The 23,270-nt window shown below is 46.5% G+C and overlaps 1 protein-coding gene across 3 annotated transcripts in view; it reads right to left on the bottom strand.

Annotated features, from left to right (window-relative positions):
• LOC137632668 (jouberin-like) overlaps positions 1-23,270 on the bottom strand; it is a 110,309-nt gene that overhangs the window by 72,239 nt on the left and 14,800 nt on the right. For 2 of the 3 annotated variants that reach the window (XM_068364748.1, XM_068364747.1), the window contains exons 2-3: positions 14,533-14,605; positions 14,225-14,386 (exon numbers count right to left, since the gene is read on the bottom strand). In XM_068364748.1, the coding sequence (XP_068220849.1) occupies positions 14,225-14,386; positions 14,533-14,559 (189 nt within the window). In that variant the 5' untranslated portion in view covers positions 14,560-14,605. The remainder of the gene's footprint in view (positions 1-14,224; positions 14,387-14,532; positions 14,606-23,270) is intronic. The other variant, XM_068364749.1, reaches the window with a different exon arrangement.

The raw sequence follows: 23,270 nt of genomic DNA, 5'->3' as shown, positions 1-23,270 counted from the left end.
TTGGTCAAGGCCGAGAAGGCAGCTCGTGTTTGGCTAGAAAACCAAGCTGTAGAACATGTAGCCGTTTCGGATGAGAATCCGATGTTCTTGCTGAAGGCATGAATCTCACTGACTCTTTTAGCTGTGGTTAAGCATATCAGGAAAAGAGTCTTAAAGGTGAGATCTTTCAGGGAGGCTGATTGAAGCGGTTCGAACCTGTCTGACATAAGGAATCTTAGAACCACGTCTAAATTCCAACCAGGTGTAACCAAACGACGCTCCTTCGTGGTCTCAAAAGACTTAAGGAGGTCCTGTAGATCTTTATTGTTGGAAAGATCTAAGCCTCTGTGACGGAAGACTGATGCCAACATGCTTCTGTAACCCTTGATAGTGGGAGCTGAAAGAGATCGTTCTTTCCTCAGATATAAGAGGAAGTCAGCTATTTGAGTTACAGAGGTACTGGTCGAGGATACGGATACTGACTTGCACCAGTTTCGGAAGATTTCCCACTTCGATTGGTAGACTCTAAGGGTGGATGTTCTCCTTGCTCTAGCAATCGCCCTGGTTGCCTCCTTCGAAAAACCTCTAGTTCTCGAGAGTCTTTCGATAGTCTGAAGGCAGTCAGACGAAGAGCGTGGAGGCCTTGGAGTACCTTCTTTACGCGTGGCAGACGTAGAAGGTCCACCCTTAGGGGAAGTGTTCTGGGAACGTCTACTAGCCATCGAAGTACCTCGGTGAGTTATTCTCTCGCGGGCCAGAGGGAAGCAACTAGCGTCAACTTTGTCCCTTCGTGAGAGGCGAACTTCTGCAGTACCTTGTTGACAATCTAGAACGGAGGGAATGCATATAGATCTAGATGAGACCAATCTAGTAGAAAGGCATCTATATGAACTACTGCTGGGTCCGGGATAGGTGAGCAAAGTATTGGGAGCCTCTTGGTCATCGAGGTTGCGAAGAGATCTATGGTTGGCTGGCCCCAGGTGGCCCAAAGTCTCTTGCATACATCCTTGTGGAGGGTCCAATCTATTGGAACTATTTGTCCCTTCCTACTGAGACAATCTGCTATGACATTCAAGTTGCCTTGGATGAACCTCGTTACTAGTGAAAAGTCTAGACCTGTTGAACAGGTGAGGAGGTCTCTTGCGAACTCGTACCATGTCAGAGAGTAGGTCCCTCCTTGCTTGGAGATGTACGTCAAAGCAGGGTGTTGTCCGTGTTCACCTCCACCACTTTGCCTTGAAGGAGAGACCTGAAGCTTTTCCAGGTCAGACGTACTGCCAGTAGCTTCTTGCAGTTGAAATGCATGTCCTTTGATTCGAGTTCCATAATCCCGAGCATTCCCTACCGCCTAATGTCGCACCCCAGCCTACGTCCGATGCGTCCGAGAAGAGAACGTGGTTGGGAGTCTGAACAGTCAGGGGAAGACCTTTTCAAAGGTTGATAAAGTCCTTTCACCAAGTCAGACCAGACTTTATCTTTCCGGAAACCGGGATCGAGACCGCTTCTAGCGTCTTGTCCTTTTCCAGTGAAAAGCTAGATGATACAGAAGAGGACGGAGGTGTAGTCTTCCAAGTGACACAAATTGAACCACGGATGACAGTGTCCTAACCAGACTCATCCACAGCCTGACAGGGCAGCGTTCCTTCTTCAGCATCTTCTGGATGGATAGCATGGCTGGGGGTTGATCGTCTTGTTCAGCAATGTCCTCATCAGAGGGTTCCTCATCCGAAACTGATGAGGAAACGGCAACAGAGTGGGCAATCGTCTGACTCGCTGAATCCGGCCGCACTGGTGGATGCGTGACGGAGCCGGACACAATATCATGGTACTGCTGCACAGTCTGTGAACTGTCAACCATGGGGACGCGAGGAAGTACAGCGTCAACCCGAAACTGTCTAGACTGTCTGGGTTGTGCAGTCAACCCCCTACCGGGTTGCTGAGGTTGCCGCACTGCGTCACAACAAGTCACCTCTGCTGGTTGTTGAACGTCTTCCTAGTGACACACTGAACGTCCACAACCACCTCCGAGAGTCGCTTAACGTCAACGTGCGACTGGCAACCCACACTGGGTCGCATCGGTGGAGGAACCACCTCAACTGGCGGACGCGAGTAGGATACCTCAGCGTCAACAGGGCGCACAACCAACCGGTAGGAAGGTTGTTGGCCAGAAGGTTCTTCTCCGTAAAAAATCCTCTATCAAGGACACAAGCTTGGACTGCCTGTCTTGCAACAAAGCCCATTAGGGTCTATGGGAGCAGGTGTGGCAACAGACGGGGTTAGCGACTGAAGCGGAACCATTTACCATCCCTGGAAGCCTTGTTATGCTTTAATTAAAGTCCATAGGAGGCTAAGCAGCTTAAGGCTCCTCTCCGAATGACAGAGTCCTCAAAGGAATATCAGTAGGAGGGAGAACAGCACTTTCTCATCTACAGGAACCATGTCCGAGAAAAGCTAGGTTATCTCAGTGAGGGTCTCACTGGTGCATAAGCAGCAGAACAGAAGGCAATGTTATGTAACTGCTTGACAGTCTGAGAACTGTCAAAAACTGAACTGTCAACCACAACAGGTGCGTGAGGACATACAGCACTGGTGCATTAGTAGCAGACCAGAAGGCAACGTCATGTAACTGCTTGACAGTCTGTGAGCTGGCAACAACCAAAGCTGTGTGGGGAAGCCTCAACTCCTGACTGACTAGTCTGCTGCGGGCGAGTGGCGGTAACCACAGTGGGTTGCGGAGGCTGACACACCGTGTCAAAACACGGCAGTTTGTGGTAGCTCACGCACGGCAACGGAGTGCTCCGTGTGTCTGAGGGAGTTAGCATGCGTCTGGCAGGGTCGACTGCGCATGGGTGGAGGAGCTCTCACAACAAGTGTGTGGGAGCAGGCAGCCGCAGCGTCTGCTGGGCGCACAACCATGGCAGGTTGTAGGCAAACGGGTGCATCGTCAACCTTCTCCGCAGTCGGAGTGTGGGAGCAGGCAACAACCAAAGCGGAGTGGTGGTGCGTGGTGGGGACTGCCGTGGGTTGCGGAAACTAACGCATCGCGTCAAAACACGGCAGCTTGACTCCACCTTCCCACTGCTGATGCGGTAGCTCATGCATGTTAACGGAGGGTGCCGCACGTCGGCTAACGTTAACATGCGTCTGGCAGGGTCGATTGCGCATCGGAGGTGGAGCTCTCCGCAGCCGGAGTGTGGGAGCAGGCAGCCTCAGCGTGAGCTGGGCGCACAACCGTGGCAGGTTGTAGGCTAACGGGAGCAGTGTCAACCTTCTCCGCACGAAACTCCTGCATAACCGCAGCTAACTGAGTCTGCATAGACTGCAGTAAAGACCACTTAGGGTCTACAAAAACGGCAACAGAAGGAGCTACTGTCCGTTGTGACTGAGGGTCTAAAACAGCTGGTGCGGCAACAGACGGAGTTACTGCCTGTTGCGGTACCACATTGCCTCTCTTGGGAGGTGTGCAGTCGTCGGATGACTGCAGCGAGTCCGAACTGACCCAGTGGCTACACCTAGGCCGTTGGACTTGCGCGGAAGGGACCGACTTGCACTTAAAAAGCTGCAAGATGTGGTCCATGGTTTCTTACGAGAAACCTCTTCCGCAGACGAGGAATAAATGGGCTCTCTCGTCTTTGTGTGGGTGGGGCGATCTTGGGTAGATACGCCCGAAACCACGGAGGGAAAAACGTCTGTTCGTTGATCAAGGCCTGTGGAACCCATAAGTCGTTCGACATTACTTCTCCCCTGGGCTTGGGAGCTTGTAAGAGGTCCCGGACTAGGTGAACGACTGGCACGAACAGACGAACCCTCGGACGCAACACTGTAACACTTTGCGCATATCACTTTATCACTTTTGATTTTCTGTTTTGCACTTATTTCACTGAAATCGAAACTTTAACTGATTTCTACCTGAAACACGCAATCCTATCCTTCATTAAAAGGTAGTAATTGCGAAAACAGTCTTACAATGCAACAGAAAAACATAAATAAAGATAAAGAATTCAGTGGCTGGAAAAGAGACTAAACACTAGATCAAATAAACTACGTTTACAATCTCTCACCGCACAAAGCCTGGGAACAAGAATAAAACCCTAGAAACGTTTTACCTTCTTCCCCTACAGCGACTAGGGAGGAGAGTAAAAAAAACGAGAACAACGTTACCCGCTTGAACGAAACGTTTATTCTCCTCTCTCTCCCTCCGTATCTATCTCTCTCTCTCTTCTCTCTTGATTCGCACCTGAGAGAAGAGCCCAATTATATATCGTTAAAACATGTTATTTGCTAAAGGAAAAAACTGAAAGGTTTTCCAAATAAAAAGTTCCTTTAATTTAGAATTTAAACCATTTAAGCTAAGAAAGAATGAACGAAACGCTAGAATCGGTTTACTCTTACTGCAAAGTGAAACCGTGATACACTCTCTCTCTATCGTAACGATAGAGCGCATGTTGAACGTTCTGAACGTCAACAACTGCGTAGACAAAAAAAGTAAACGTTAGTTCATCTTTGAAAACAGTACGAGACTATCAAAGAAATTCTTTCATAAAACATTAAAATTAAAAAAAAAGTATTAAATTCTTTAAAGGTTAAATACGATATAACGGGCTCAATGTTAATTAACTTCGGTTCCAAGTTAGGACCGCCTACTATTAGGAAAGGTCGCATATAAACAAACATAAAAATTTATTTTTTATAAGTTTATAATAAAGGAAAGTTAATCGAAGAGGCCTATAAAGGCGGAGAGATATAAAATAAATAGATCTATAACGTGTTAAGCAAAATTACCAAAAACCTAAACACACTTCCGTCTAAGGGAAGGGTCGGCCATTTAAAAGTGAAAGAGAGTCCATACTCTCTTCGTCACCATAATTAAATCTATCCAAAACGAGTTCAAGTTTTGAAATGAAGAAAAAACCAAAGTAAACTTGTAATCACTCATTTCTCGGTTGGATTACAAATCTATACCCACTATCCACCTTTTAACCCTTTTACCCCCAAAGGACGTACTGGTACGTTTCACAAAAGCCATCCCTTTACCCCCATGGACGTACCGGTACGTCCTTGCAAAAAAATGCTATAAAAATTTTTTTTTTCATATTTTTGATAATTTTTTGAGAAAATTCAGGCATTTTCAAAGAGAATGAGACCAACCTGACCTCTCTATGACAAAAATTAAGGCTGTTAGAGCAATTTTAAAAAAATATACTGCAAAATGTGCTGGGAAAAAAATAACCCCCTGGGGGTTAAGGGTTGCAAATTTCCAAATAGCCTGGGGGTAAAAGGGTTCAAACTAAAGTCTTATATACAATATAATAAATAAAACCTTGAATTTTCTCATTGAGAGAAATGAAGGTATAATTTAACAAAGTTTCAGTAAATAAATAAACAGTAAATTATCATTTACCGTATCTCTCACTGTTACCACCGCACTTAATGCCCAGTAACTTCTAATAAAACCAAGTTTCCTTTAGATAAAGCCTTGCAAATCTATGTAAACCACTGAGATATTGTTTACCCATATAAAAAAAGATACAGTAACATAATAGCTATTTCATATCACCTATAGATAACTTTCCATTCCTTTATAAAGTTGTTTTTATTTCTTTAGTTTATTTGTAAAAATGTCTTCCTGGACACATTTTCTTTCCTCATCTCATATTTAAGTCGAACTGGTCCTTTGCAAGTCTAAAAGGAAACCATTCTCTAGAGGAGTAAATCCTTTCTAAAAACGTTTCATAAGAAAGAGAATTAGCTGAAGTAGCCCTTTGTGAAAGTAAACCTTTAAGTCCTTCCTCAAAATTGAAAGTAACTCGCTGTGTGAGTTTGTCACTGAACTCTTAAATAGAAACCAAACATCATTTAAGGAAAAATGACCTAAAATATGACAAATTCGTAGATAATTAGTATTTTTCCTAACCATACAAACCTTAGCTATTTAAATAGGGTATTACTTTCGGCGTAGCTGAAATGACGAGCCATTAGAATTTTAACGAGGGTTTACAACCCCTCACTAGTTAGCAAGGGGGTAGGGGAGGGATAGCTAGCTACCCCTCCTCCCTCACACACCGGTGAACTACAGTAGTTCACTTTGCTTAGAGGTAGGACTTCTCAATATATATCAGTCTTGATTTCAAACAGCTTACATCTCTTTGATATATCACCAGTTTTCCTCCCGAAAAAGGGTGGGATGTGATGAAGAGTTTAACATCTAGTGTAAAAAATGTTATTTTCATTAGTAAAATAAATTTTTGAATATACTTACCCGATGATCATGTAGCTGTCAACTCCGTTGCCCGACAGAAATCTACGGTCGGGATACGCCAGCGATCGCTATCCAGGTGGGGGTGTACACAACAGCGCCATCTGTGAGTAGGTACTCAAGTACTTCTTGTCAACAAGAACTCAATTTTCTCCTCGGTCCACTGGTTCTCTATGGGGAGGAAGGGCGGGTTCTTTAATTCATGATCATCGGGTAAGTATATTCAAAAATTTATTTTACTAATGAAAATAACATTTCTCAATATTAATCTTACCCGATGATCATGTAGCTGATTCACACCAAGGGTGGTGGGTGGAGACCAGCATACATGTTAACAAAGAAGCTAAGTATCCCGTATTTCATTTTATCAGTTATTCAAAATAACAAACATAAAATAAATAAGTACCTGGTAAGGAAGTCGACTTGAACTATTACTCTGCCTTTTTTAAGTACGTCTTCCTTACTGAGCCTAGCGGTCCTCTTAGGATGCTGAACGACTCCTAGGTGCTGAAGTATGAAGGGCTGCAACCCATACTAAAGGACCTCATCACAACCTCTAACCTAAGCGCTTCTCAAGAAAGAATTTGACCACCCGCCAAATCAACCAGGATGCGGAAGGCTTCTTAGCCTACCGTACAACCAAAAGAACAACAATAAAAAGTATTCAAGAGAAAGGTTAAAAAGGTTATGGGATTATGGGAATGTAGTGGCTGAGCCCTCACCTACTACTGCACTCGCTGCTACGAATGGTCCCAGGGTGTAGCAGTTCTCGTAAAGAGACTGGACATCTTTGAGATAGAATGATGCGAACACTGACTTGCTTCTCCAATAGGTTGCATCCATAACACTCTGCAGAGAACGGTTCTGTTTGAAGGCCACTGAAGTAGCAACAGCTCTCACTTCATGTGTCCTTACCTTCAGCAAAGCAAGGTCTTCTTCCTTCAGATGAGAATGTGCTTCTCTAATCAGAAGCCTGATGTAGTAAGAAACTGCGTTCTTAGACATCGGTAGAGAAGGCTTCTTGATAGCACACCATAAAGCTTCTGATTGTCCTCGTAATGGCTTTGACCTTCTTAAATAGTACCTAAGAGCTCTAACTGGGCAAAGTACTCTCTCTAGTTCGTTCCCCACCAAGTTGGACAGGCTTGGGATCTCGAACGACTTAGGCCAAGGACGGGAAGGAAGCTCGTTTTTAGCCAAAAAACCGAGCTGCAAGGAACATGTAGCCGTTTCAGATGTAAAACCTATGTTCCTGCTGAAGGCGTGGATCTCACTTACTCTTTTAGCTGTTGCTAAGCACACGAGGAAAAGAGTTTTTAATGTGAGGTCCTTAAAAGAGGCTGATTGGAGCGGTTCAAATCTTGATGACATTAGGAACCTTAAAACCACGTCTAGATTCCAGCCTGGAGTGGACAACCGACGTTCCTTTGAGGTCTCAAAAGACCTAAGGAGGTCCTGTAGATCTTTGTTGGTGGAAAGATCCAAGCCTCTGTGGCGGAATACCGCTGCCAACATACTTCTGTAACCCTTGATCGTAGGAGCTGATAGGGATCTTACGTTCCTTAGATGTAACAGGAAGTCAGCAATCTGGGTTACAGTGGTACTGGTTGAGGAAACTGCATTGGCCTTGCACCAGCTTCGGAAGACTTCCCATTTAGACTGATAGACTCTGAGAGTGGATGTCCTCCTTGCTCTGGCAATCGCTCTGGCTGCCTCCTTCGAAAAGCCTCTAGCTCTTGAGAGTCTTTCGATAGTCTGAAGGCAGTCAGACGAAGAGCGTGGAGGTTTGGGTGTACCTTCTTTACGTGAGGTTGACGCAGAAGGTCCACTCTTAGAGGAAGAGTCCTGGGAACGTCGACTAGCCATTGCAGTACCTCGGTGAACCATTCTCTCGCGGGCCAGAGGGGAGCAACCAACGTCAGCCGTGTCCCTTTGTGAGAGGCGAACTTCTGAAGTACCCTGTTGACAATCTTGAACGGCGGGAACGCATACAGGTCGAGATGGGACCAATCCAGCCGAAAGGCATCCACGTGAACTGCTGCTGGGTCTGGAATCGGAGAACAATACATCGGGAGCCTCTTGGTCATCGAGGTAGCGAATAGATCTATGGTTGGCTGACCCCACAGGGCCCATAGTCTGCTGCAAACATTCTTGTGAAGGGTCCACTCTGTGGGGATGACCTGACCCTTCCGGCTGAGGCGATCTGCCATGACATTCATATCGCCCTGAATGAACCTCGTTACCAGCGAAAGCTTTCGATCTTTTGACCAAATGAGGAGGTCCCTTGCGATCTCGAACAACTTCCTCGAATGAGTCCCTCCCTGCTTGGAGATGTAAGCCAAGGCTGTGGTGTTGTCGGAGTTCACCTCCACCACCTTGTTTAGCTGGAGGGACTTGAAGTTTATCAAGGCCAGATGAACCGCCAACAACTCCTTGCAATTGATGTGAAGTGTCCTTTGCTCCTGATTCCATGTGCCCGAGCATTCCTGTCCGTCCAGTGTCGCACCCCAGCCCGTGTCCGATGCGTCCGAGAAGAGACGGTGGTCGGGGGTCTGAACAGCCAATGGTAGACCTTCCTTGAGAAGAATGCTGTTCTTCCACCACGTTAGAGTAGACCTCATCTCTTCGGAAACAGGAACTGAGACCGTCTCTAGCGTCATGTCCTTTATCCAGTGAGCAGCTAGATGATACTGAAGGGGGCGGAGGTGGAGTCTCCCTAACTCGATGAACAGGGCCAGCGATGAAAGTGTCCCTGTTAGACTCATCCACTGCCTGACTGAACATCGGTTCCTTCTCAGCATGCTCTGGATGCATTCTAGGGCTTGATTGATCCTTGGGGCCGACGGAAAAGCCCGAAAAGCTCGACTCTGAATCTCCATACCCAGATAGACAATGGTCTGGGATGGGACGAGCTGGGACTTCTCTATATTGACCAGGAGGCCCAGTTCCTTGGTCAGATCCATAGTCCATCTGAGATTCTCCAGACAGCGACGACTTGTTGGAGCTCTTAAAAGCCAGTCGTCTAAATAGAGGGAGGCTCTGATGTCTGCCAAGTGAAGGAATTTCGCAATATTCCTCATCAGTCTGGTAAACACAAGAGGTGCCGTGCTTAGGCCAAAGCACAGGGCTTGGAACTGGTACACAACCTTTCCAAAGACGAACCTTAGGAAAGGTTGGGAGTCTGGATGGATGGGGACGTGAAAGTACGCGTCTTTCAGGTCTAACGAGACCATCCAGTCCTCCTGCCTGACCGCTGCTAGGACCGACTTCGTCGTCTCCATCGTGAACGTCTGCTTGGTGACAAAAGCATTGAGAGCACTGACGTCCAGCACCGGTCTCCAACCTCCTGTCTTCTTCGCTACCAGGAAGAGACGGTTGTAGAAGCCCGGGGATTGATGGTCCCGGACTATGACTACCGCTTCCTTTTGTAGCAAGAGCGACACCTCTTGTTGCAACGCTAGCCTCTTGTCCTTCTCCTCGTAGTTGGGAGAGAGGTTGATGGGAGATGTAGCTAGAGGGGGACTGCGGCAGAACGGAATTCTGTATCCCTCCCTTAGCCACTTCACAGACTGAGCGTCTGCACCTCTGCTCTCCCAAGCTTGCCAGAAGGTCTTGAGTCTGGCTCCCACTGCTGTCTGGAGAGGAAGAAAGTCAGAACTTGCCTTTTGCGGACTTGGAACCCTTCTTGGATTTGCCACGGTGACTGTCGGCACGGGTACCTCCTCTGCTGGAGGTTCTGCCACGAAAGGGCGGGATGAACCGAGTTGCAGGAGTGTCCACTGCTGCAGGGCGGAAGGGTCTAGGCACGGAAGGTAAGGTTTTAGCCTTACGTGCAGAAGATGCCATCAGATGATGGGTATCCTTCTGGATAAGAGAGGCAGCCATCCCCTTAATTAGCTCCTCCGGAAACAGACACTTGGAGAGAGGAGCAAACAACAACTCTGACTTCTGGCAAGGAGTGAAACCAGCCGATAAGAAGGAGCAAAGATGTTCTCTCTTCTTGAGCACTCCCGACACGTACGAAGCCGCAAGTTCACCAGACCCATCCCGGATGGCTTTGTCCATGCTGGACATGATCAGCATGGCAGAGTCCCTATCTGAAGGGGAAGTCTTCCTGCTTAAGGCTCCCAAACACCAATCGAGGAAGTTGAAGATCTCGAAGGCACGAAAGACTCCCTTCAACAGATGATCCATATCGGAAAAGGACCAGCAGATCTTCGATCGTCTCATAGCCAACCTGCGGGGAGAGTCAACCAGACTTGAGAAGTCGCCCTGGGCAGAGGCAGGAACTCCCAAGCCGGGTTCCTCTCCCGTGGCATACCAGACGCTCGACTTGGAAGCAAGCTTGGTAGGCGGAAAGATGAATGCGGTCTTTCCCAGTTGCTTCTTGGAATGCAACCACTCTCCCATAACCCTCAAAGCTCTCTTAGAAGATCGTGCGAGAACAAGCTTGGTGAAAGCAGGCGCAGCAGACTGCATGCCCAGAGCAAACTCGGAGGGAGGAGAGCGAGGGGTTGCAGACACAAACTGCTCAGGATACAAGTCCCTGAACAAGGCAAGGACTTTACGAAAGTCTAAGGAGGGAGGCGTAGACTTGGGCCCTTCAAAGTCAGAGTGTGGCTCATCCAAGTGTGCAGCTTCGTCATCCGATACTCCATCATCCGAAAGCTGAGTAGGAAGTGGCAAAGGTAGAGCAGAAAGCTGAACGGCTGAATCCGGCAGAACGGGTGCATGCGTAGCTGCGGATCCAACATCATGCCGCTGCTGGTCTGTCTGCGAGCTGGCAACAACAAAAGCAGAGTGTTGGTGCGTGGGAGGGGCTGCGGTGGGTAGCAGAGCATGCTGTATGGTATGCGGAGCATGCTGTATGGCATGCGGCGCATGCCGCATGGGTTGCGGAGAAAGCTGCATAGTGCTGGAACCCGGCAGCTCTACAGCAGCAAGAACATGCGTCTGGCAGGGAGGACTGCGCATCGGTGGTGGAGCTCTCACAGGTGGAGTGTGGGAGCAGGCAGCCGCAGTATCTGCTGAGCGCACAACCTCGGCGGGTTGTAGGTTAACAGGTGCAGTGTTAACCTTCTCAGCATGATACTCCTGCATGAATGCCGCAAGCTGAGACTGCATAGTCTGCAGCATGGACCACTTAGGGTCTACCGTGGTTGGAGCAACAACAGACGGAGCAGAGGCCTGTTGTGGAACCACTCTACCTCTCTTGGGAGGTGTGCAGTCATCAGATGACTGCAGCGAGTCCGAACTGACCCAGTGGCTACACCTGGGCCGTTGGACTCGCTCGGAAGGGACCTTACGTTTGAGCGGTCGTGAGACCTTGGTCCATCGTTTCCTCCTGGAAACTTCTTCCACAGACGAGGAATGTAAGGGCTCATTCGTCTGTTTGTGGATGGGACGATCTTGAACAGATACGTCCGCAACCACTGAGGATACATCCGTGCGCCGATCAAGGCCTGCCGAACCCTTTGGTCCTTCGACATTGCTTCTCCCCTGGGCTTGGGAGCTTGCAAGAGGTCCCGGACTGGGAGGACGACTGGCACGCACAGATGTACCCTCATGCGCAACACTGACACTGACACTTTTCACATCACTAGCACTAACACTTCCCACTGCACTTTTCGCTTTCAGCTCTCTGACATCTGCCAAGAGCTGATTACGGTCATTAGCCAATGACTCCACTCGGTCACCTAGAGCCTGAATGGCACGCAACATATCCGCCATGGATGGCTGAGCACTAGTAGCAGGTTCGGGAGTCACCACCACAGGGGAAGGAAAAGGTTGAGGGGCATGGGGAGAGGAAAAATCCACAGAGCGAGAAGAACTCCTCCTGATTCTCTCCTTCTCTAACCTACGTGCATTTTTGAGGAATTCGTTAAAATCGAATTCCGAAAGCCCAGCACATTCCCCACATCGATCTTCCAATTGACAGGTTTTACCCCTACAATTGAAACAAACGGTGTGAGGATCTAAAGAGGCCTTCGGAAGACGCCTAGCACAAGTCCTAACACTACACTGCCTGTATTTAGGGACTTGAGACTGGTCAGACATCTTGAATTTAGAAGTAGTCAAGGGGGAATTCCAAAATCTAGCAAAGTTCGTTAACAATTAATCCAAATTAATTCCAAAAGCTTGCTAAGCTAATGATAAAGCTTCCTGAATAGCGAAGGCTAAACTCTAGAGTAAATACATCACCAAATCGTGAACAACAACTCCAGAATCAACAGCGTATCCAAGTAGGTCTTGCCGGCGGCACGACAGAGGAAAAATTGAGTTCTTGTTGACAAGAAGTACTTGAGTACCTACTCACAGATGGCGCTGTTGTGTACACCCCCACCTGGATAGCGATCGCTGGCGTATCCCGACCGTAGATTTCTGTCGGGCAACGGAGTTGACAGCTACATGATCATCGGGTAAGATTAATATTGAGAATTAATGGTTCTAATAAAAGGTAGAGGGATAAAACCAACTTCCTACCCTCAAAATCTCATTACAAGGGCCACTTGCAGTCTATCAACATGTCTAATTGATACTAATGTTAATAGTCCATCTGTTAATGGTAAACAGAAAACAGTTGTATATGCGAGATCTTTTCAAAGAAAAACTGTTCAAAATTTTAAAACACATAACCTTTAGAAAAACAAAAATTTTAATAAGTAATTTGTACTTTTCCTAACTATATAAACATTAGACCTTTATTAGGAGTTTAAGTGGCCATTTTATTCTTGCTTCAGGAAACCATCGGGCACTCCTATGCCTCAGAGGATGTGCAAAGAGGTGGATCCTCGACGATGAGATCATATGAAGTCAGGAATATGGGCTTTATTTTAGCCTTCAGGAAGAATCTGTCTGTGCGACACAGGTCTCTCCCCAGAAATAGATTTTTCCTTCGTCAAAATCCCTTATTTTGGCCTTCAGGAAGAATCTGTCTGTGGTGCAGGTCATGATAGCTGGAGTCTAGAAATACAAAACAACCTTAGGAATATACCCACAGGTCCTTTTTCCCAAAGACTGATGGTAGCCACTCAACAGGGGTATAGTGAGCCCAGCTCTCTTGCAGGACAAATAGCATTGTGTCTCGATAGCAGTTGTGATGCAAGTCTAGAGAGAAAGGTTAGAATGACTGGCTGTTTTTCCTTCTTTCCCTCTCCTGTGGTGAAGCAGTTGTGCCATTATGTTGCTATGCACCAGAGTGACTTTTCTCTGCAATTTGGTATTGTATTTGAAATATTTCCCCCATCCTCCGAGCAGGGCAGATGGTGTACCAGTTGTATATACATTCATTAATCATATAAGCTAATGCCTATAAACTGGACAACATATGCTATGGATATGCTATAGATTCTTCATTGACACTCCAATTTTGGTGATGACCTACTCTAACTCTGTTTTCATCCCTATGCATGGGAAGATAGAGGGTTGACAGGAATCCAGACCAAAGTTCATCGACATTTCCCGGGTAGTTAACCAAGCCCATTTTGGTTATAGGGTCTTCCTCCCTCCTAAGGATAAGTCTCGTCTTACAGGTCGATGGCTTGTATTATGTGGCTACTCAGTTAACTTTGGTGAGGGGGTTGCATCCCCATCCCCTGCCAGTAACTACCGAAACCTCGATATCAATTTTGACAGTCAAATTCCAGCCAAGCTAAAAACATACGCTAAGGGTTTGTATTTGTGTAGGAACAAACAGCATATCTAAAATATTTCCTAATACAATTGACCAACTCACACCAGCATGCCTGAGAAAAAATGACATTTGAATACTATACATATCTTAAAGTAGAGGCATGTTTTACTATACACTACTTGTTTATATGGTACTCTTAGTAAAAATTACAGGCTTAACCAAATTTCATAAATTTTGGACAAATAAATACAAACTTTTTTTCTAATCAAAGGATTGCTCCCAAGAACATGACAACTAGCAATGTTTAATCGTCACAGACTTTTCAAGCATAAGCTGAGTAATTACAGTATATATACCTTTCTTTGCTTCTTTGACACATGCTTCTGCAATGCAGCTGTCATAAGGGAATTAAGAGCATCAGATTTGTTTTCATCCTCCGTTCCCTTGCTTACTTTACCAGGGTTTCTTATTCCAATCTCAGTCTTCTCAGCAAGAGGTTCTAGTTCTTCCAGTGTCATCTGCCAGGGATAAAAAGAGATTAATAAAAATAAAGACAATACATAATACAAAATTACTTCAAGTACTCTCATAACATCCCAAGTTTTAAAAGCAATTATTATTTTTCCTAACTACAAAAATCTGAATTCTTTAATAGAAGACATACCTTTAGGTGAGAGGAAGTCCCAATCATCCAAAAGGCTGGCTAAAATCCTAGGATGTCTAGGCATTCATATCACCTGGGAACAGAATGATGACTTCAATCCCCTTTCAATGACACTCTTTTTAGGTGTTGTTTATTGTAAGGTAGTTATGGAAGAACTTGTACCATTTCTGTCATGTAAGGCAATAGTAAATTGTTGGGTTTACATTACTATCCATCCTTCCTTTCGTTAGAAGGATGGGCGAGTGAAAACCTATTTTCCTCACAATAGAAAAGATACTTATTAGTGAAGCTCTTCTGCAATTATATCTGTTCCAGCAACTCCTACTCCCAAAGGATGGGAAAGGAACAAAGGAGTAAAGGCCAGACATTCTCAATCTCACCCTACAATGACAGAGCAATTGCTTTCTTAGATGCTACCTGTAGAGGAACCACTACAGGTCGCATGGTTAACGTGTCTAGTGACTTGTGGGTGCGTTCCTGTAAGTAGTAGGCCTTGAAGGTAGTCTGTCGTTTCCAGACACCTGCTTCTAATTTTTAATGTACTATCAAGTTCTTTCAAAAAGATGCTTTTTCCCTCTCCCCTGACCTCTTGAGCTCATACCTCTGCCAGTCCCACTGACTTACCTTATCCTGAAGATAACACTGTTAATGACCTCATAAATCCAAAAAGATATGGTATTTTGAGATTTTTTTTTCCTTCCTGAGCTAATGAAGTTCTGTAACTTTGGTCTAAGTTGGGTCCTTTTGAGGTAGGGTGTGAAAATTCATTTAAATGCCCAGGAAACAATCCCTGCCTCTGAGCAAATGTGGTATATGTACCTTCCCTCAGGTGAATGGGTGGGATTGAGTGACTAGCCTGATTGGTGCTCGAAAGCCTAGAGTGGGGACCAGTCATTGACTGGCTCAGCTCAGTCAACACTGCACATCTCATAGAACCTGTATCAAGCGTGATATCCCCCTCTTTCAGAGGAACCAAAGTACCTTGAGAAATAAGAATACCTAAGTGGTACACTATTGCCCCAGTAAAAAGGAGAGGAAGGGAGCTTAAACTTCTTGACTACCTAGCCAACAGTACAGGTGATTGGTCCTGTACCGAACTGCTCACATCCTCCTGGCATAGCTGCAGGGACCCATGGACTAGTGCATTGATCTGCATGGGATTGGCTACCAGATTGGAACCATTTCCTACTCACAAGGAGAGGAGAGATCACTTTTGATTGGCCTGCCTGGACTACTTTTACTTTATCCTATTATGAGAATTGTCAAAATCAGAATCAGAAGAGTAAGAGGAGGAGAATAGCTTCACACCAAAGTATATCCTTACTCCTAAGACTTGGTGTTCAGTCCACGATGGAATGATCACCTACTGCCAAAGCAAACTGTGGTCACTGTCACAATGATCTCCCCTTGCTGACAAGACCCTACGGTATCATTCAGCGATAACTCTCAGTAATGTTTCAAAGGTGAAAAGCGGTGACTATTACATCAAGCTCATGATCATTATCCAACCCCAAAGGTATTGGTCGGCTCATGGAGGAAGCATAACCGTGCTGCACAAGGCTCAAAATCACTAATCAACATGTTATTTTTATTAATAAAATAAATTTTTGAATATACTTACCCGATAATCATGTAGCTGTCAACTCCGTTGCCCGACAGAATTCTATGGAGGGATACGCCAGCTATCACAATACTAGAAGGGGGTGTATTTACCAGCGCCACCTGTGGCCAGGTACTCAAGTACTTCTTGTTGACACCTCCTCAATTATTCCTCGGTCCACTGGTTCTCTATGGGGAGGAAGGGAGGGTCGATTAAATCATGATTATCGGGTAAGTATATTCAAAAATTTATTTTATTAATAAAAATAACATTTTACAATATTAAACTTACCCGATAATCATGTAGCTGATTCACACCCAGGGGGGTGGGTGAAAACCAGTGTACAAGATTAAAGGATAGCTAAGTATCCCATATTTCATATAATCAGTTATCCACAATAACAATGAAATAATAAGTACCTGGTAAGGAAGTCGACTTGAACCGTTACTCTGCCTTTAATAAGATCGTCTTCCTTACTGAGCGCAGCGTTCCTCTTGGGAGGCTGAATCAACTCAAAGGTGCTAAAGTATACAGGGCTGCAACCCATACTAAAGGACCTCATCACAACCTTTAACCTTGGCGCTTCTCAAGAAAGAATTGACCACCCGCCAAATCAACAAGGATGTGGAAGGCTTCTTAGCCGACCGTACAACCCATAAAAAGTATTCAAGAGAAAGGTTAAAAAGTTATGGGATTATGGGAATGTAGTGGCTGAGCCCTCGCCTACTACTGCATTCGTTGCTACGAATAGACCCAGGGTGTAGCAGTACTCGTAAAGAGACTGGACATCTTTGAGATAGAATGATGCGAACACTGACTTGTTTCTCCAATAGGTTGCATCCATAACACTCTGCAGAGAACGGTTCTGTTTGAAGGCCACTGAAGTAGCCACAGCTCTCACTTCATGTGTCCTTACCTTCAGCAAAGCAAGGTCTTCTTCCTTCAGATGAGAATTTGCTTCTCTAATCAGAAGCCTGATGTAGTAAGAAACTGAGTTCTTAGACATTGGTAGAGAAGGCTTCTTGATAGCACACCATAAGGCTTCTGATTGTCCTCGTAATGGTTTTGACCTTTAGATAGTACTTAAGAGCTCTAACTGGGCAAAGTACTCTCTCCAGTTCGTTCCCCACCATGTTGGACAGGTTTGGGATCTCGAACGACTTAGGCCAAGGACGGGAAGGAAGCTCGTTTTTAGCCAAAAAACCGAGCTGTAAGGAACATGTAGCCGTTTCAGATGTGAAACCTATGTTCCTGCTGAAGGCGTGGATCTCACTTACTCTTTTACCTGTTGCTAAGCACACGAGGAAAAGAGATTTTTTAATGTGAGGTCCTTAAAAGAGGCTGATTGGAGCGGTTCAAATCCTGATGACATTAGGAACCTTAGGACCACGTCTAGATTCCAGCCTGGAGTGGACAACCGACGTTCCTTTGAGGTCTCAAAAGACCTAAGGAGGTCCTGTAGATCTTTGTTGGAGGAAAGATCCAAGCCTCTGTGGCGGAAAACCGCTGCCAACAAACTTCTGTAACCCTTGATCGTAGGAGCTGATAGGGAGCTTACGTTCCTTAGATGTAACAGGAAGTCAGCAATCTGGGTTACATTGGTACTGGTTGAGGAAAACTGCATTGGCCTTGCACCAGCTTCGGAAGACTTCCCATAAAGACTGATAGACTCTGAGAGTGGATGTCGTCCTTGCTCTGGCAATCGCTCTGGCTGCCTCCTTCGAAAAGCCTCTAGCTCTTGAGAGTCCTTCGATAGTCTGAAGGCAGTCAGACGAAGAGCGTGGAGGTTGGGAGTACCTTCTTTACGTGAGGTTGACGCAGAAGGTCCACTCTAGGAGGAAGAGTCCTGGGAACGTCGACCAGCCATTGCAGTACCTCAGTGAAACATTCTCTCGCGGGCCAGAGGGGAGCAACCAACGTCAGCCGTGTCCCTTTGTGAGAGGCGAACTTCTGAAGTACCCTGTTGACAATCTTGAATGGCGGGAATGCATACAGGTTGAGATGGGACCAATCCAGCAGAAAGGCATCCACGCGAACTGCTGCTGGGTCTGGAATCGGAGAACAATACAAGAGGAGCCTCTTGGTCATCGAGGTAGCGAATAGATCTATGGTTGGCTGATCCCACAGGGCCCAAAGTCTGCTGCAAACATTCTTGTGAAGGGTCCACTCTGTGGGGAAGACCTGACCCTTCCGGCTGAGGCGATCTGCCATGACATTCATATCGCCCTGAATGAGCCTCGTTACCAGCGTGAGCTTTCGATCTTTTGACCAAATGAGGAGGTCCCTTGCGATCTCGAACAACTTCCTCGAATGAGTCCCTCCCTGCTTGGAGATGTAAGCCAAGGCTGTGGTGTAGTCGGAGTTCACCTCCACCACCTTGTTAAGCTGGAGGGACTTGAAGTTTATCAAGGCCAAATGAACTGCCAACAACTCCTTGCAATAGATGTGAAGTGTCCTTTGCTCCTGATTCCATGTTCCCGAGCATTCCTGTCCGTCCAGTGTCGCACCCCAGCCCGTGTCCGATGCGTCCGAGAAGAGACGGTGGTCGGAGGACTGAACAGCCAATGGTAGACCTTCCTTGAGAAGAATGCTGTTCTTCCACCACGTTAGAGTAGACCTCATCTCTTCGGAAACAGGAACTGAGCCCGTCTCTAGCGTCATGTCCTTTATCCAGTGAGCAGCTAGATGATACTGAAGGGGGCGGAGGTGGAGTCTCCCTAACTCGATGAACAGGGCCAGCGATGAACGTGTCCCTGTTAGACTCATCCACCGCCTGACTAAGCATCGGTTCCTTCTCAGCATGCTCTGGATGCATTCTAGGGCTTGGAAGATCCTTGGGGCCGACGGACAAGTCCGAAAAGCTCGACTCTGAAGATCCATACCCAAGGAGACAATGGTCTGGGATGGAACGAGCTGAGACTCCTCAAAATTGACCAGGAGGCCCAGTTCCTTGGTCAGATCCATAGTCCATTTGAAAATCTCCAGACAGCGACGACTTGAGGGAGCTCTTAAAAGCCAGTCGTCTGACGGAGCCGGACACAAGATCATGATACTGCTGCACAGTCTGTAAACTGTCAATCATGGGCAAGCGAGGAAGTACAGTGACAACCCGAATCTGTCTAGACTGTCTGGGTCGTACAGACAACTCCTTAACGGGTTGCTGAGGTTGCCCACTGCGTCACAACAAGTCCCTTCTGTTGGTTGTTGAACGTCTTCCCCGTGACACATTGACTCCGTAAACAAAAAATCCTCTAACAAGGACTAAGCTTGGACTGCATGTCATGCAACACAGCTCAAGGTCTATGGGAGCAGGTGTGGTAACAGACGGGATTAGCGGCTGAAGTGTAACCATTACCTTCCCTGTAAGCATGTTATGCTTAAATAAAAGTCCATAAGAGGTTATGCAGCTAAAGGCTCCCTCCAAATGACAGAGTCCTCAAGGGAATATCAGAAGGAGGGAGAAAAGAACTTTCTCATCTACAGGGACCTTATCCTAGAAAAGCTAAGTTCTCTGAGTGAGGGTTCACTGGTGCAAAGCAGCAGACTAGAAGGCAACGTTATGAAACTGCTTGACAGTCTAGTGAGTTGGCAACAACCCAAGATGTGTTGAGAAGCATGCGGTAAGGTATGCAGAGCATGATGTATGCAGAGTATGCTGTATGCAGAGCATGCTGAATGCAGAGCATGCTGTATGCAGAGCATGTTGTATGCAGAGCATGCTGAATGCAGAGCATGCTGAATGCTGAGCATGTAGGAAGAAGAGCCTGCTGTAAGCAGAGCCTGCTGAAAGGAAAGCAGAGCGTGTGCATGGTGTTTAACATTTCTCAGAAATTCCATGACCAGTGCTAGAGTGCTTAATGCATGCTTGCATGGGGTTTAAACCATGGTATGCTGAACAGCAGAGTCAGAACGAGCTGGAACAACAACAGAGGTTTCCTCAACTTGAGGGAAAACCTGAGGTTCAGACTGCATAGGCTGAACAACAGACGGAGCAGAAGGCAGGTGCAAGGGTGAAGGAGGTTGACTCCTAGCAAGAGTTGCACCCAAGGATTGTACCAGCTGAGCGGAGGACGGAGGCGGAGTAGTCCGTTCCTGTTCCTGAGAGATGAGTGGAGCATGAGAAGGTTGAGGCTGCGCAGAACAAGGTAAAGTTCTAGCAAGCTGAGGCTCCTGAGGCGCAAGTGCATGGTGTAGATGAGCTTGCCTAGATGAGGGTTGAACTCGGTGCAGCGCTGGTTGAGCAGACAGACTCACGGAGGGGAGAGGTTGTTGTACCCCAACCGAGAGTTGCACCACTGGAGGAGCAGCAAGGGGAGGAGGAGGAAGAGTGTAACTCTCCTGATCCCAAAGCAAGGGTTGCCTTAAAGAAGGCTGAGGCTGAACAACACTGTGAACAGCAAACTCCGAAAGTGGTTCAACATCGTACGCATGGCAGATGGAGCTGCGACTGGGTGCAGCGAGTGCAGGCGGGTGCAGCACAGGCTGAACGGGTGCAGGAGGTTGGTGCACCACCGGTGCAGGCGGGTGCAGCATAGGCTGAACGGGTGCAGGAGGTTGGTGCACCACCGGTGCAGGCGGGTGCAGCACAGGCTGAACGGGTGCAGGAGGTTGGTGCACCACCGGTGCAGGCGGGTGCAGCACAGGCTGAACGGGTGCAGGAGGTTGGTGCACCACAGGCAGGAGGTGCAACACTCTCAGCACGACACTCACGCATCAAGTCCGAAAGCTGTGCTTGCATGGACTGTAGTAGAGTCCACAACATCATACGCCTGGCAGATGGTACTGTGATCAGGCGGAGCGAGTGTAGGAGGAGGGAGTGTAGGCGGAGGCGGTGGAGCAACACTCTCAGCCCGACACTCACTCATCAAGTCCGAAAACTGTGCTTGCATGGACTGTAGTAGAGTTCACAACATCGTACGCCTGGCAGATGGTGCTGCGACCAGGCGGAGCAGGTGCAGGCTGGGCGAGCACAGGTGCAGCGAGAACAGGTGGAGGGAGTGCAGGCGGTGCAACACTCTCAGCCCGACACTCACGCATCAAGACCGAAAGTTGTGACTGTATGGACTGCAGTAGAGTTAACTTGGGGTCGGCAGACACTAATTTCTGCTGAGGTAAAGCCTTAACAGCAGAGATCTGTTGTGGCAGAACCTTACTCCTCTAAGTCGGAGTGTAACCAACTGATGACTTAGGAGAGTCAGAGCTAACCCAACGACTGCATTCGGGTTGTGAACTTTAACTTCGTACGTCTGGCATAGGTCTGGACTTAACGTTTAAGAAGTCTTGAGACCTGAGACCAGCGTTACTCTGCCTTTATTTTCTCCCCTAATCTCTTCTGCAGACGAGCAAAATAAGGGCTCAATCGTCTGCGGGTGGGAGTGACGGTCTCGGTAAGACACGCCCACAACCACCGAGAATACTTCTGTGCGCCGATCAAGGCCTGCTGAACCCTTATGCCCTTCGACATTGCTTCTCCCCTGGGCTTGGGAGCTTGCAAGAGGTCCCGGACTGGGAGGACGACTGGCGCGCACAAAAGTACCCTCACGCACTAATCACTTATCACTTTGATTTCTGTTTGCACTTATTTCACTGAACTCGAAACTTAAGTGGTTTGTACCTGAAATACGCAATTCTATCCTTTCTCAAAGTTAGTAATTGCGAAAACAGAATTACAATGTAACAGAAAAATCTAATGAAAGATAAATCAGTGGTTGGAAAGAGACTAAACACTAGATCACTCTAGAAACGTTTAGTTTCTTCCCCTAAAGAGACTAGGGAGAAGAGCAAAAATCGATAATGACGTTACTCGTACGCCTGGCAGGCTTGAATGAAACGTTTATCCTCTTTCTCCCTCCGTCTCTATCTCTCTCTCTCTCTCTCTCTCTCTCTCTCTTGACTTAGAACCTGAGAGAAGAGCCCAATCATATATATCGTTAAAACATATTATTGTTAAAGGAAAAAACTGAAAAGTTCCTTTATTAGGATCAAAACCATTAAGTAAAGAAAGAATGAACAAAACGCTAGACACGGTTACTCTTACTGCAACGTGAAACCGTGAACATTCTTTCTCTATCGTAACGATAGAGTGCAAGTTGAACGTTCTGAACGTCAACAACTGCAGAGACAAAACAAAACGTTAGTTCAGCTTTGAAAACAGTACGAGACTGTCAAAGAAAATCTTTCAAACTCTGTGGCGGAAATAGCATAATATGTTAACAGGTAAAACCGAAATGACGGGCTCAAAGTTTATTAACTTCGGTAAAAGACCGCCTACTATTAGGAAGGTCGAATATAAACAAATATAAAAATTAATTTTAATGAGTTTATAATAAAAGGAAGTTAATCGAAGAGGCCTATAAGAGGCGGAGAGATATAAAATAAAACTATAACTTTGTTAAGCAAAATTAAGAAAGAGAGTCTATACTCTCTTAGACACCAACACTTCCGTCTAAGGGAAGGGTCGGCCATTGAAAGGTGAACGAGAGTTCATACTCTCTCGTCACCAAAATTAATCAAATAAATTCCAAAAGCTAACTAAGCTAATATAGAAGTTTTCCAGTAAAGCGACAGCCGAAATCAAAGAGAAATACTTCACCAAAGTCGTGAAAATACTCCAAGAACATAAGCGTATCCCAGAACGTCTTGCCGGAAGCACGACAGAGGAATAATTGAGGAGGTGTCAACAAGAAGTACTTGAGTACCTGGCCACAGGTGGCGCTGGTAAATACACCCCCTTCTAGTATTGTGATAGCTGGCGTATCCCTCCATAGAATTCTGTCGGGCAACGGAGTTGACAGCTACATGATTATCGGGTAAGTTTAATATTGAAAACTCAAAGTTATCAATCAACACAAAGGCTCCATATCAGCTAGAGGATGTACACTCTGTAAGAGCAAAAGGAGGTTGCAAGAATGATACTCCTATCGACCTACTATACTGTAGTATACAGGAGATCAGTATCGGTAGGACCGTTCACCTGCAACAGATGAAACAGCAATGGTTGTCAAAGCAGGCTCACAATTGCTGACCGACCCCAAGGGATCCAGTTGGCAGACAAGTTTCATACAGGAAAGGTGAGTGCATATGCCCCACCCTCCTCTGACCTATAGTGCTGATCTTTGGTTCAAGTAGGACTGCTCAC

The sequence above is a fragment of the Palaemon carinicauda genome, chromosome 41, assembly GCF_036898095.1.
Source record: "Palaemon carinicauda isolate YSFRI2023 chromosome 41, ASM3689809v2, whole genome shotgun sequence".
Lineage (NCBI taxonomy): Eukaryota > Metazoa > Arthropoda > Malacostraca > Decapoda > Palaemonidae > Palaemon > Palaemon carinicauda.
This window is presented reverse-complemented; position numbering and strand designations above follow the sequence as displayed.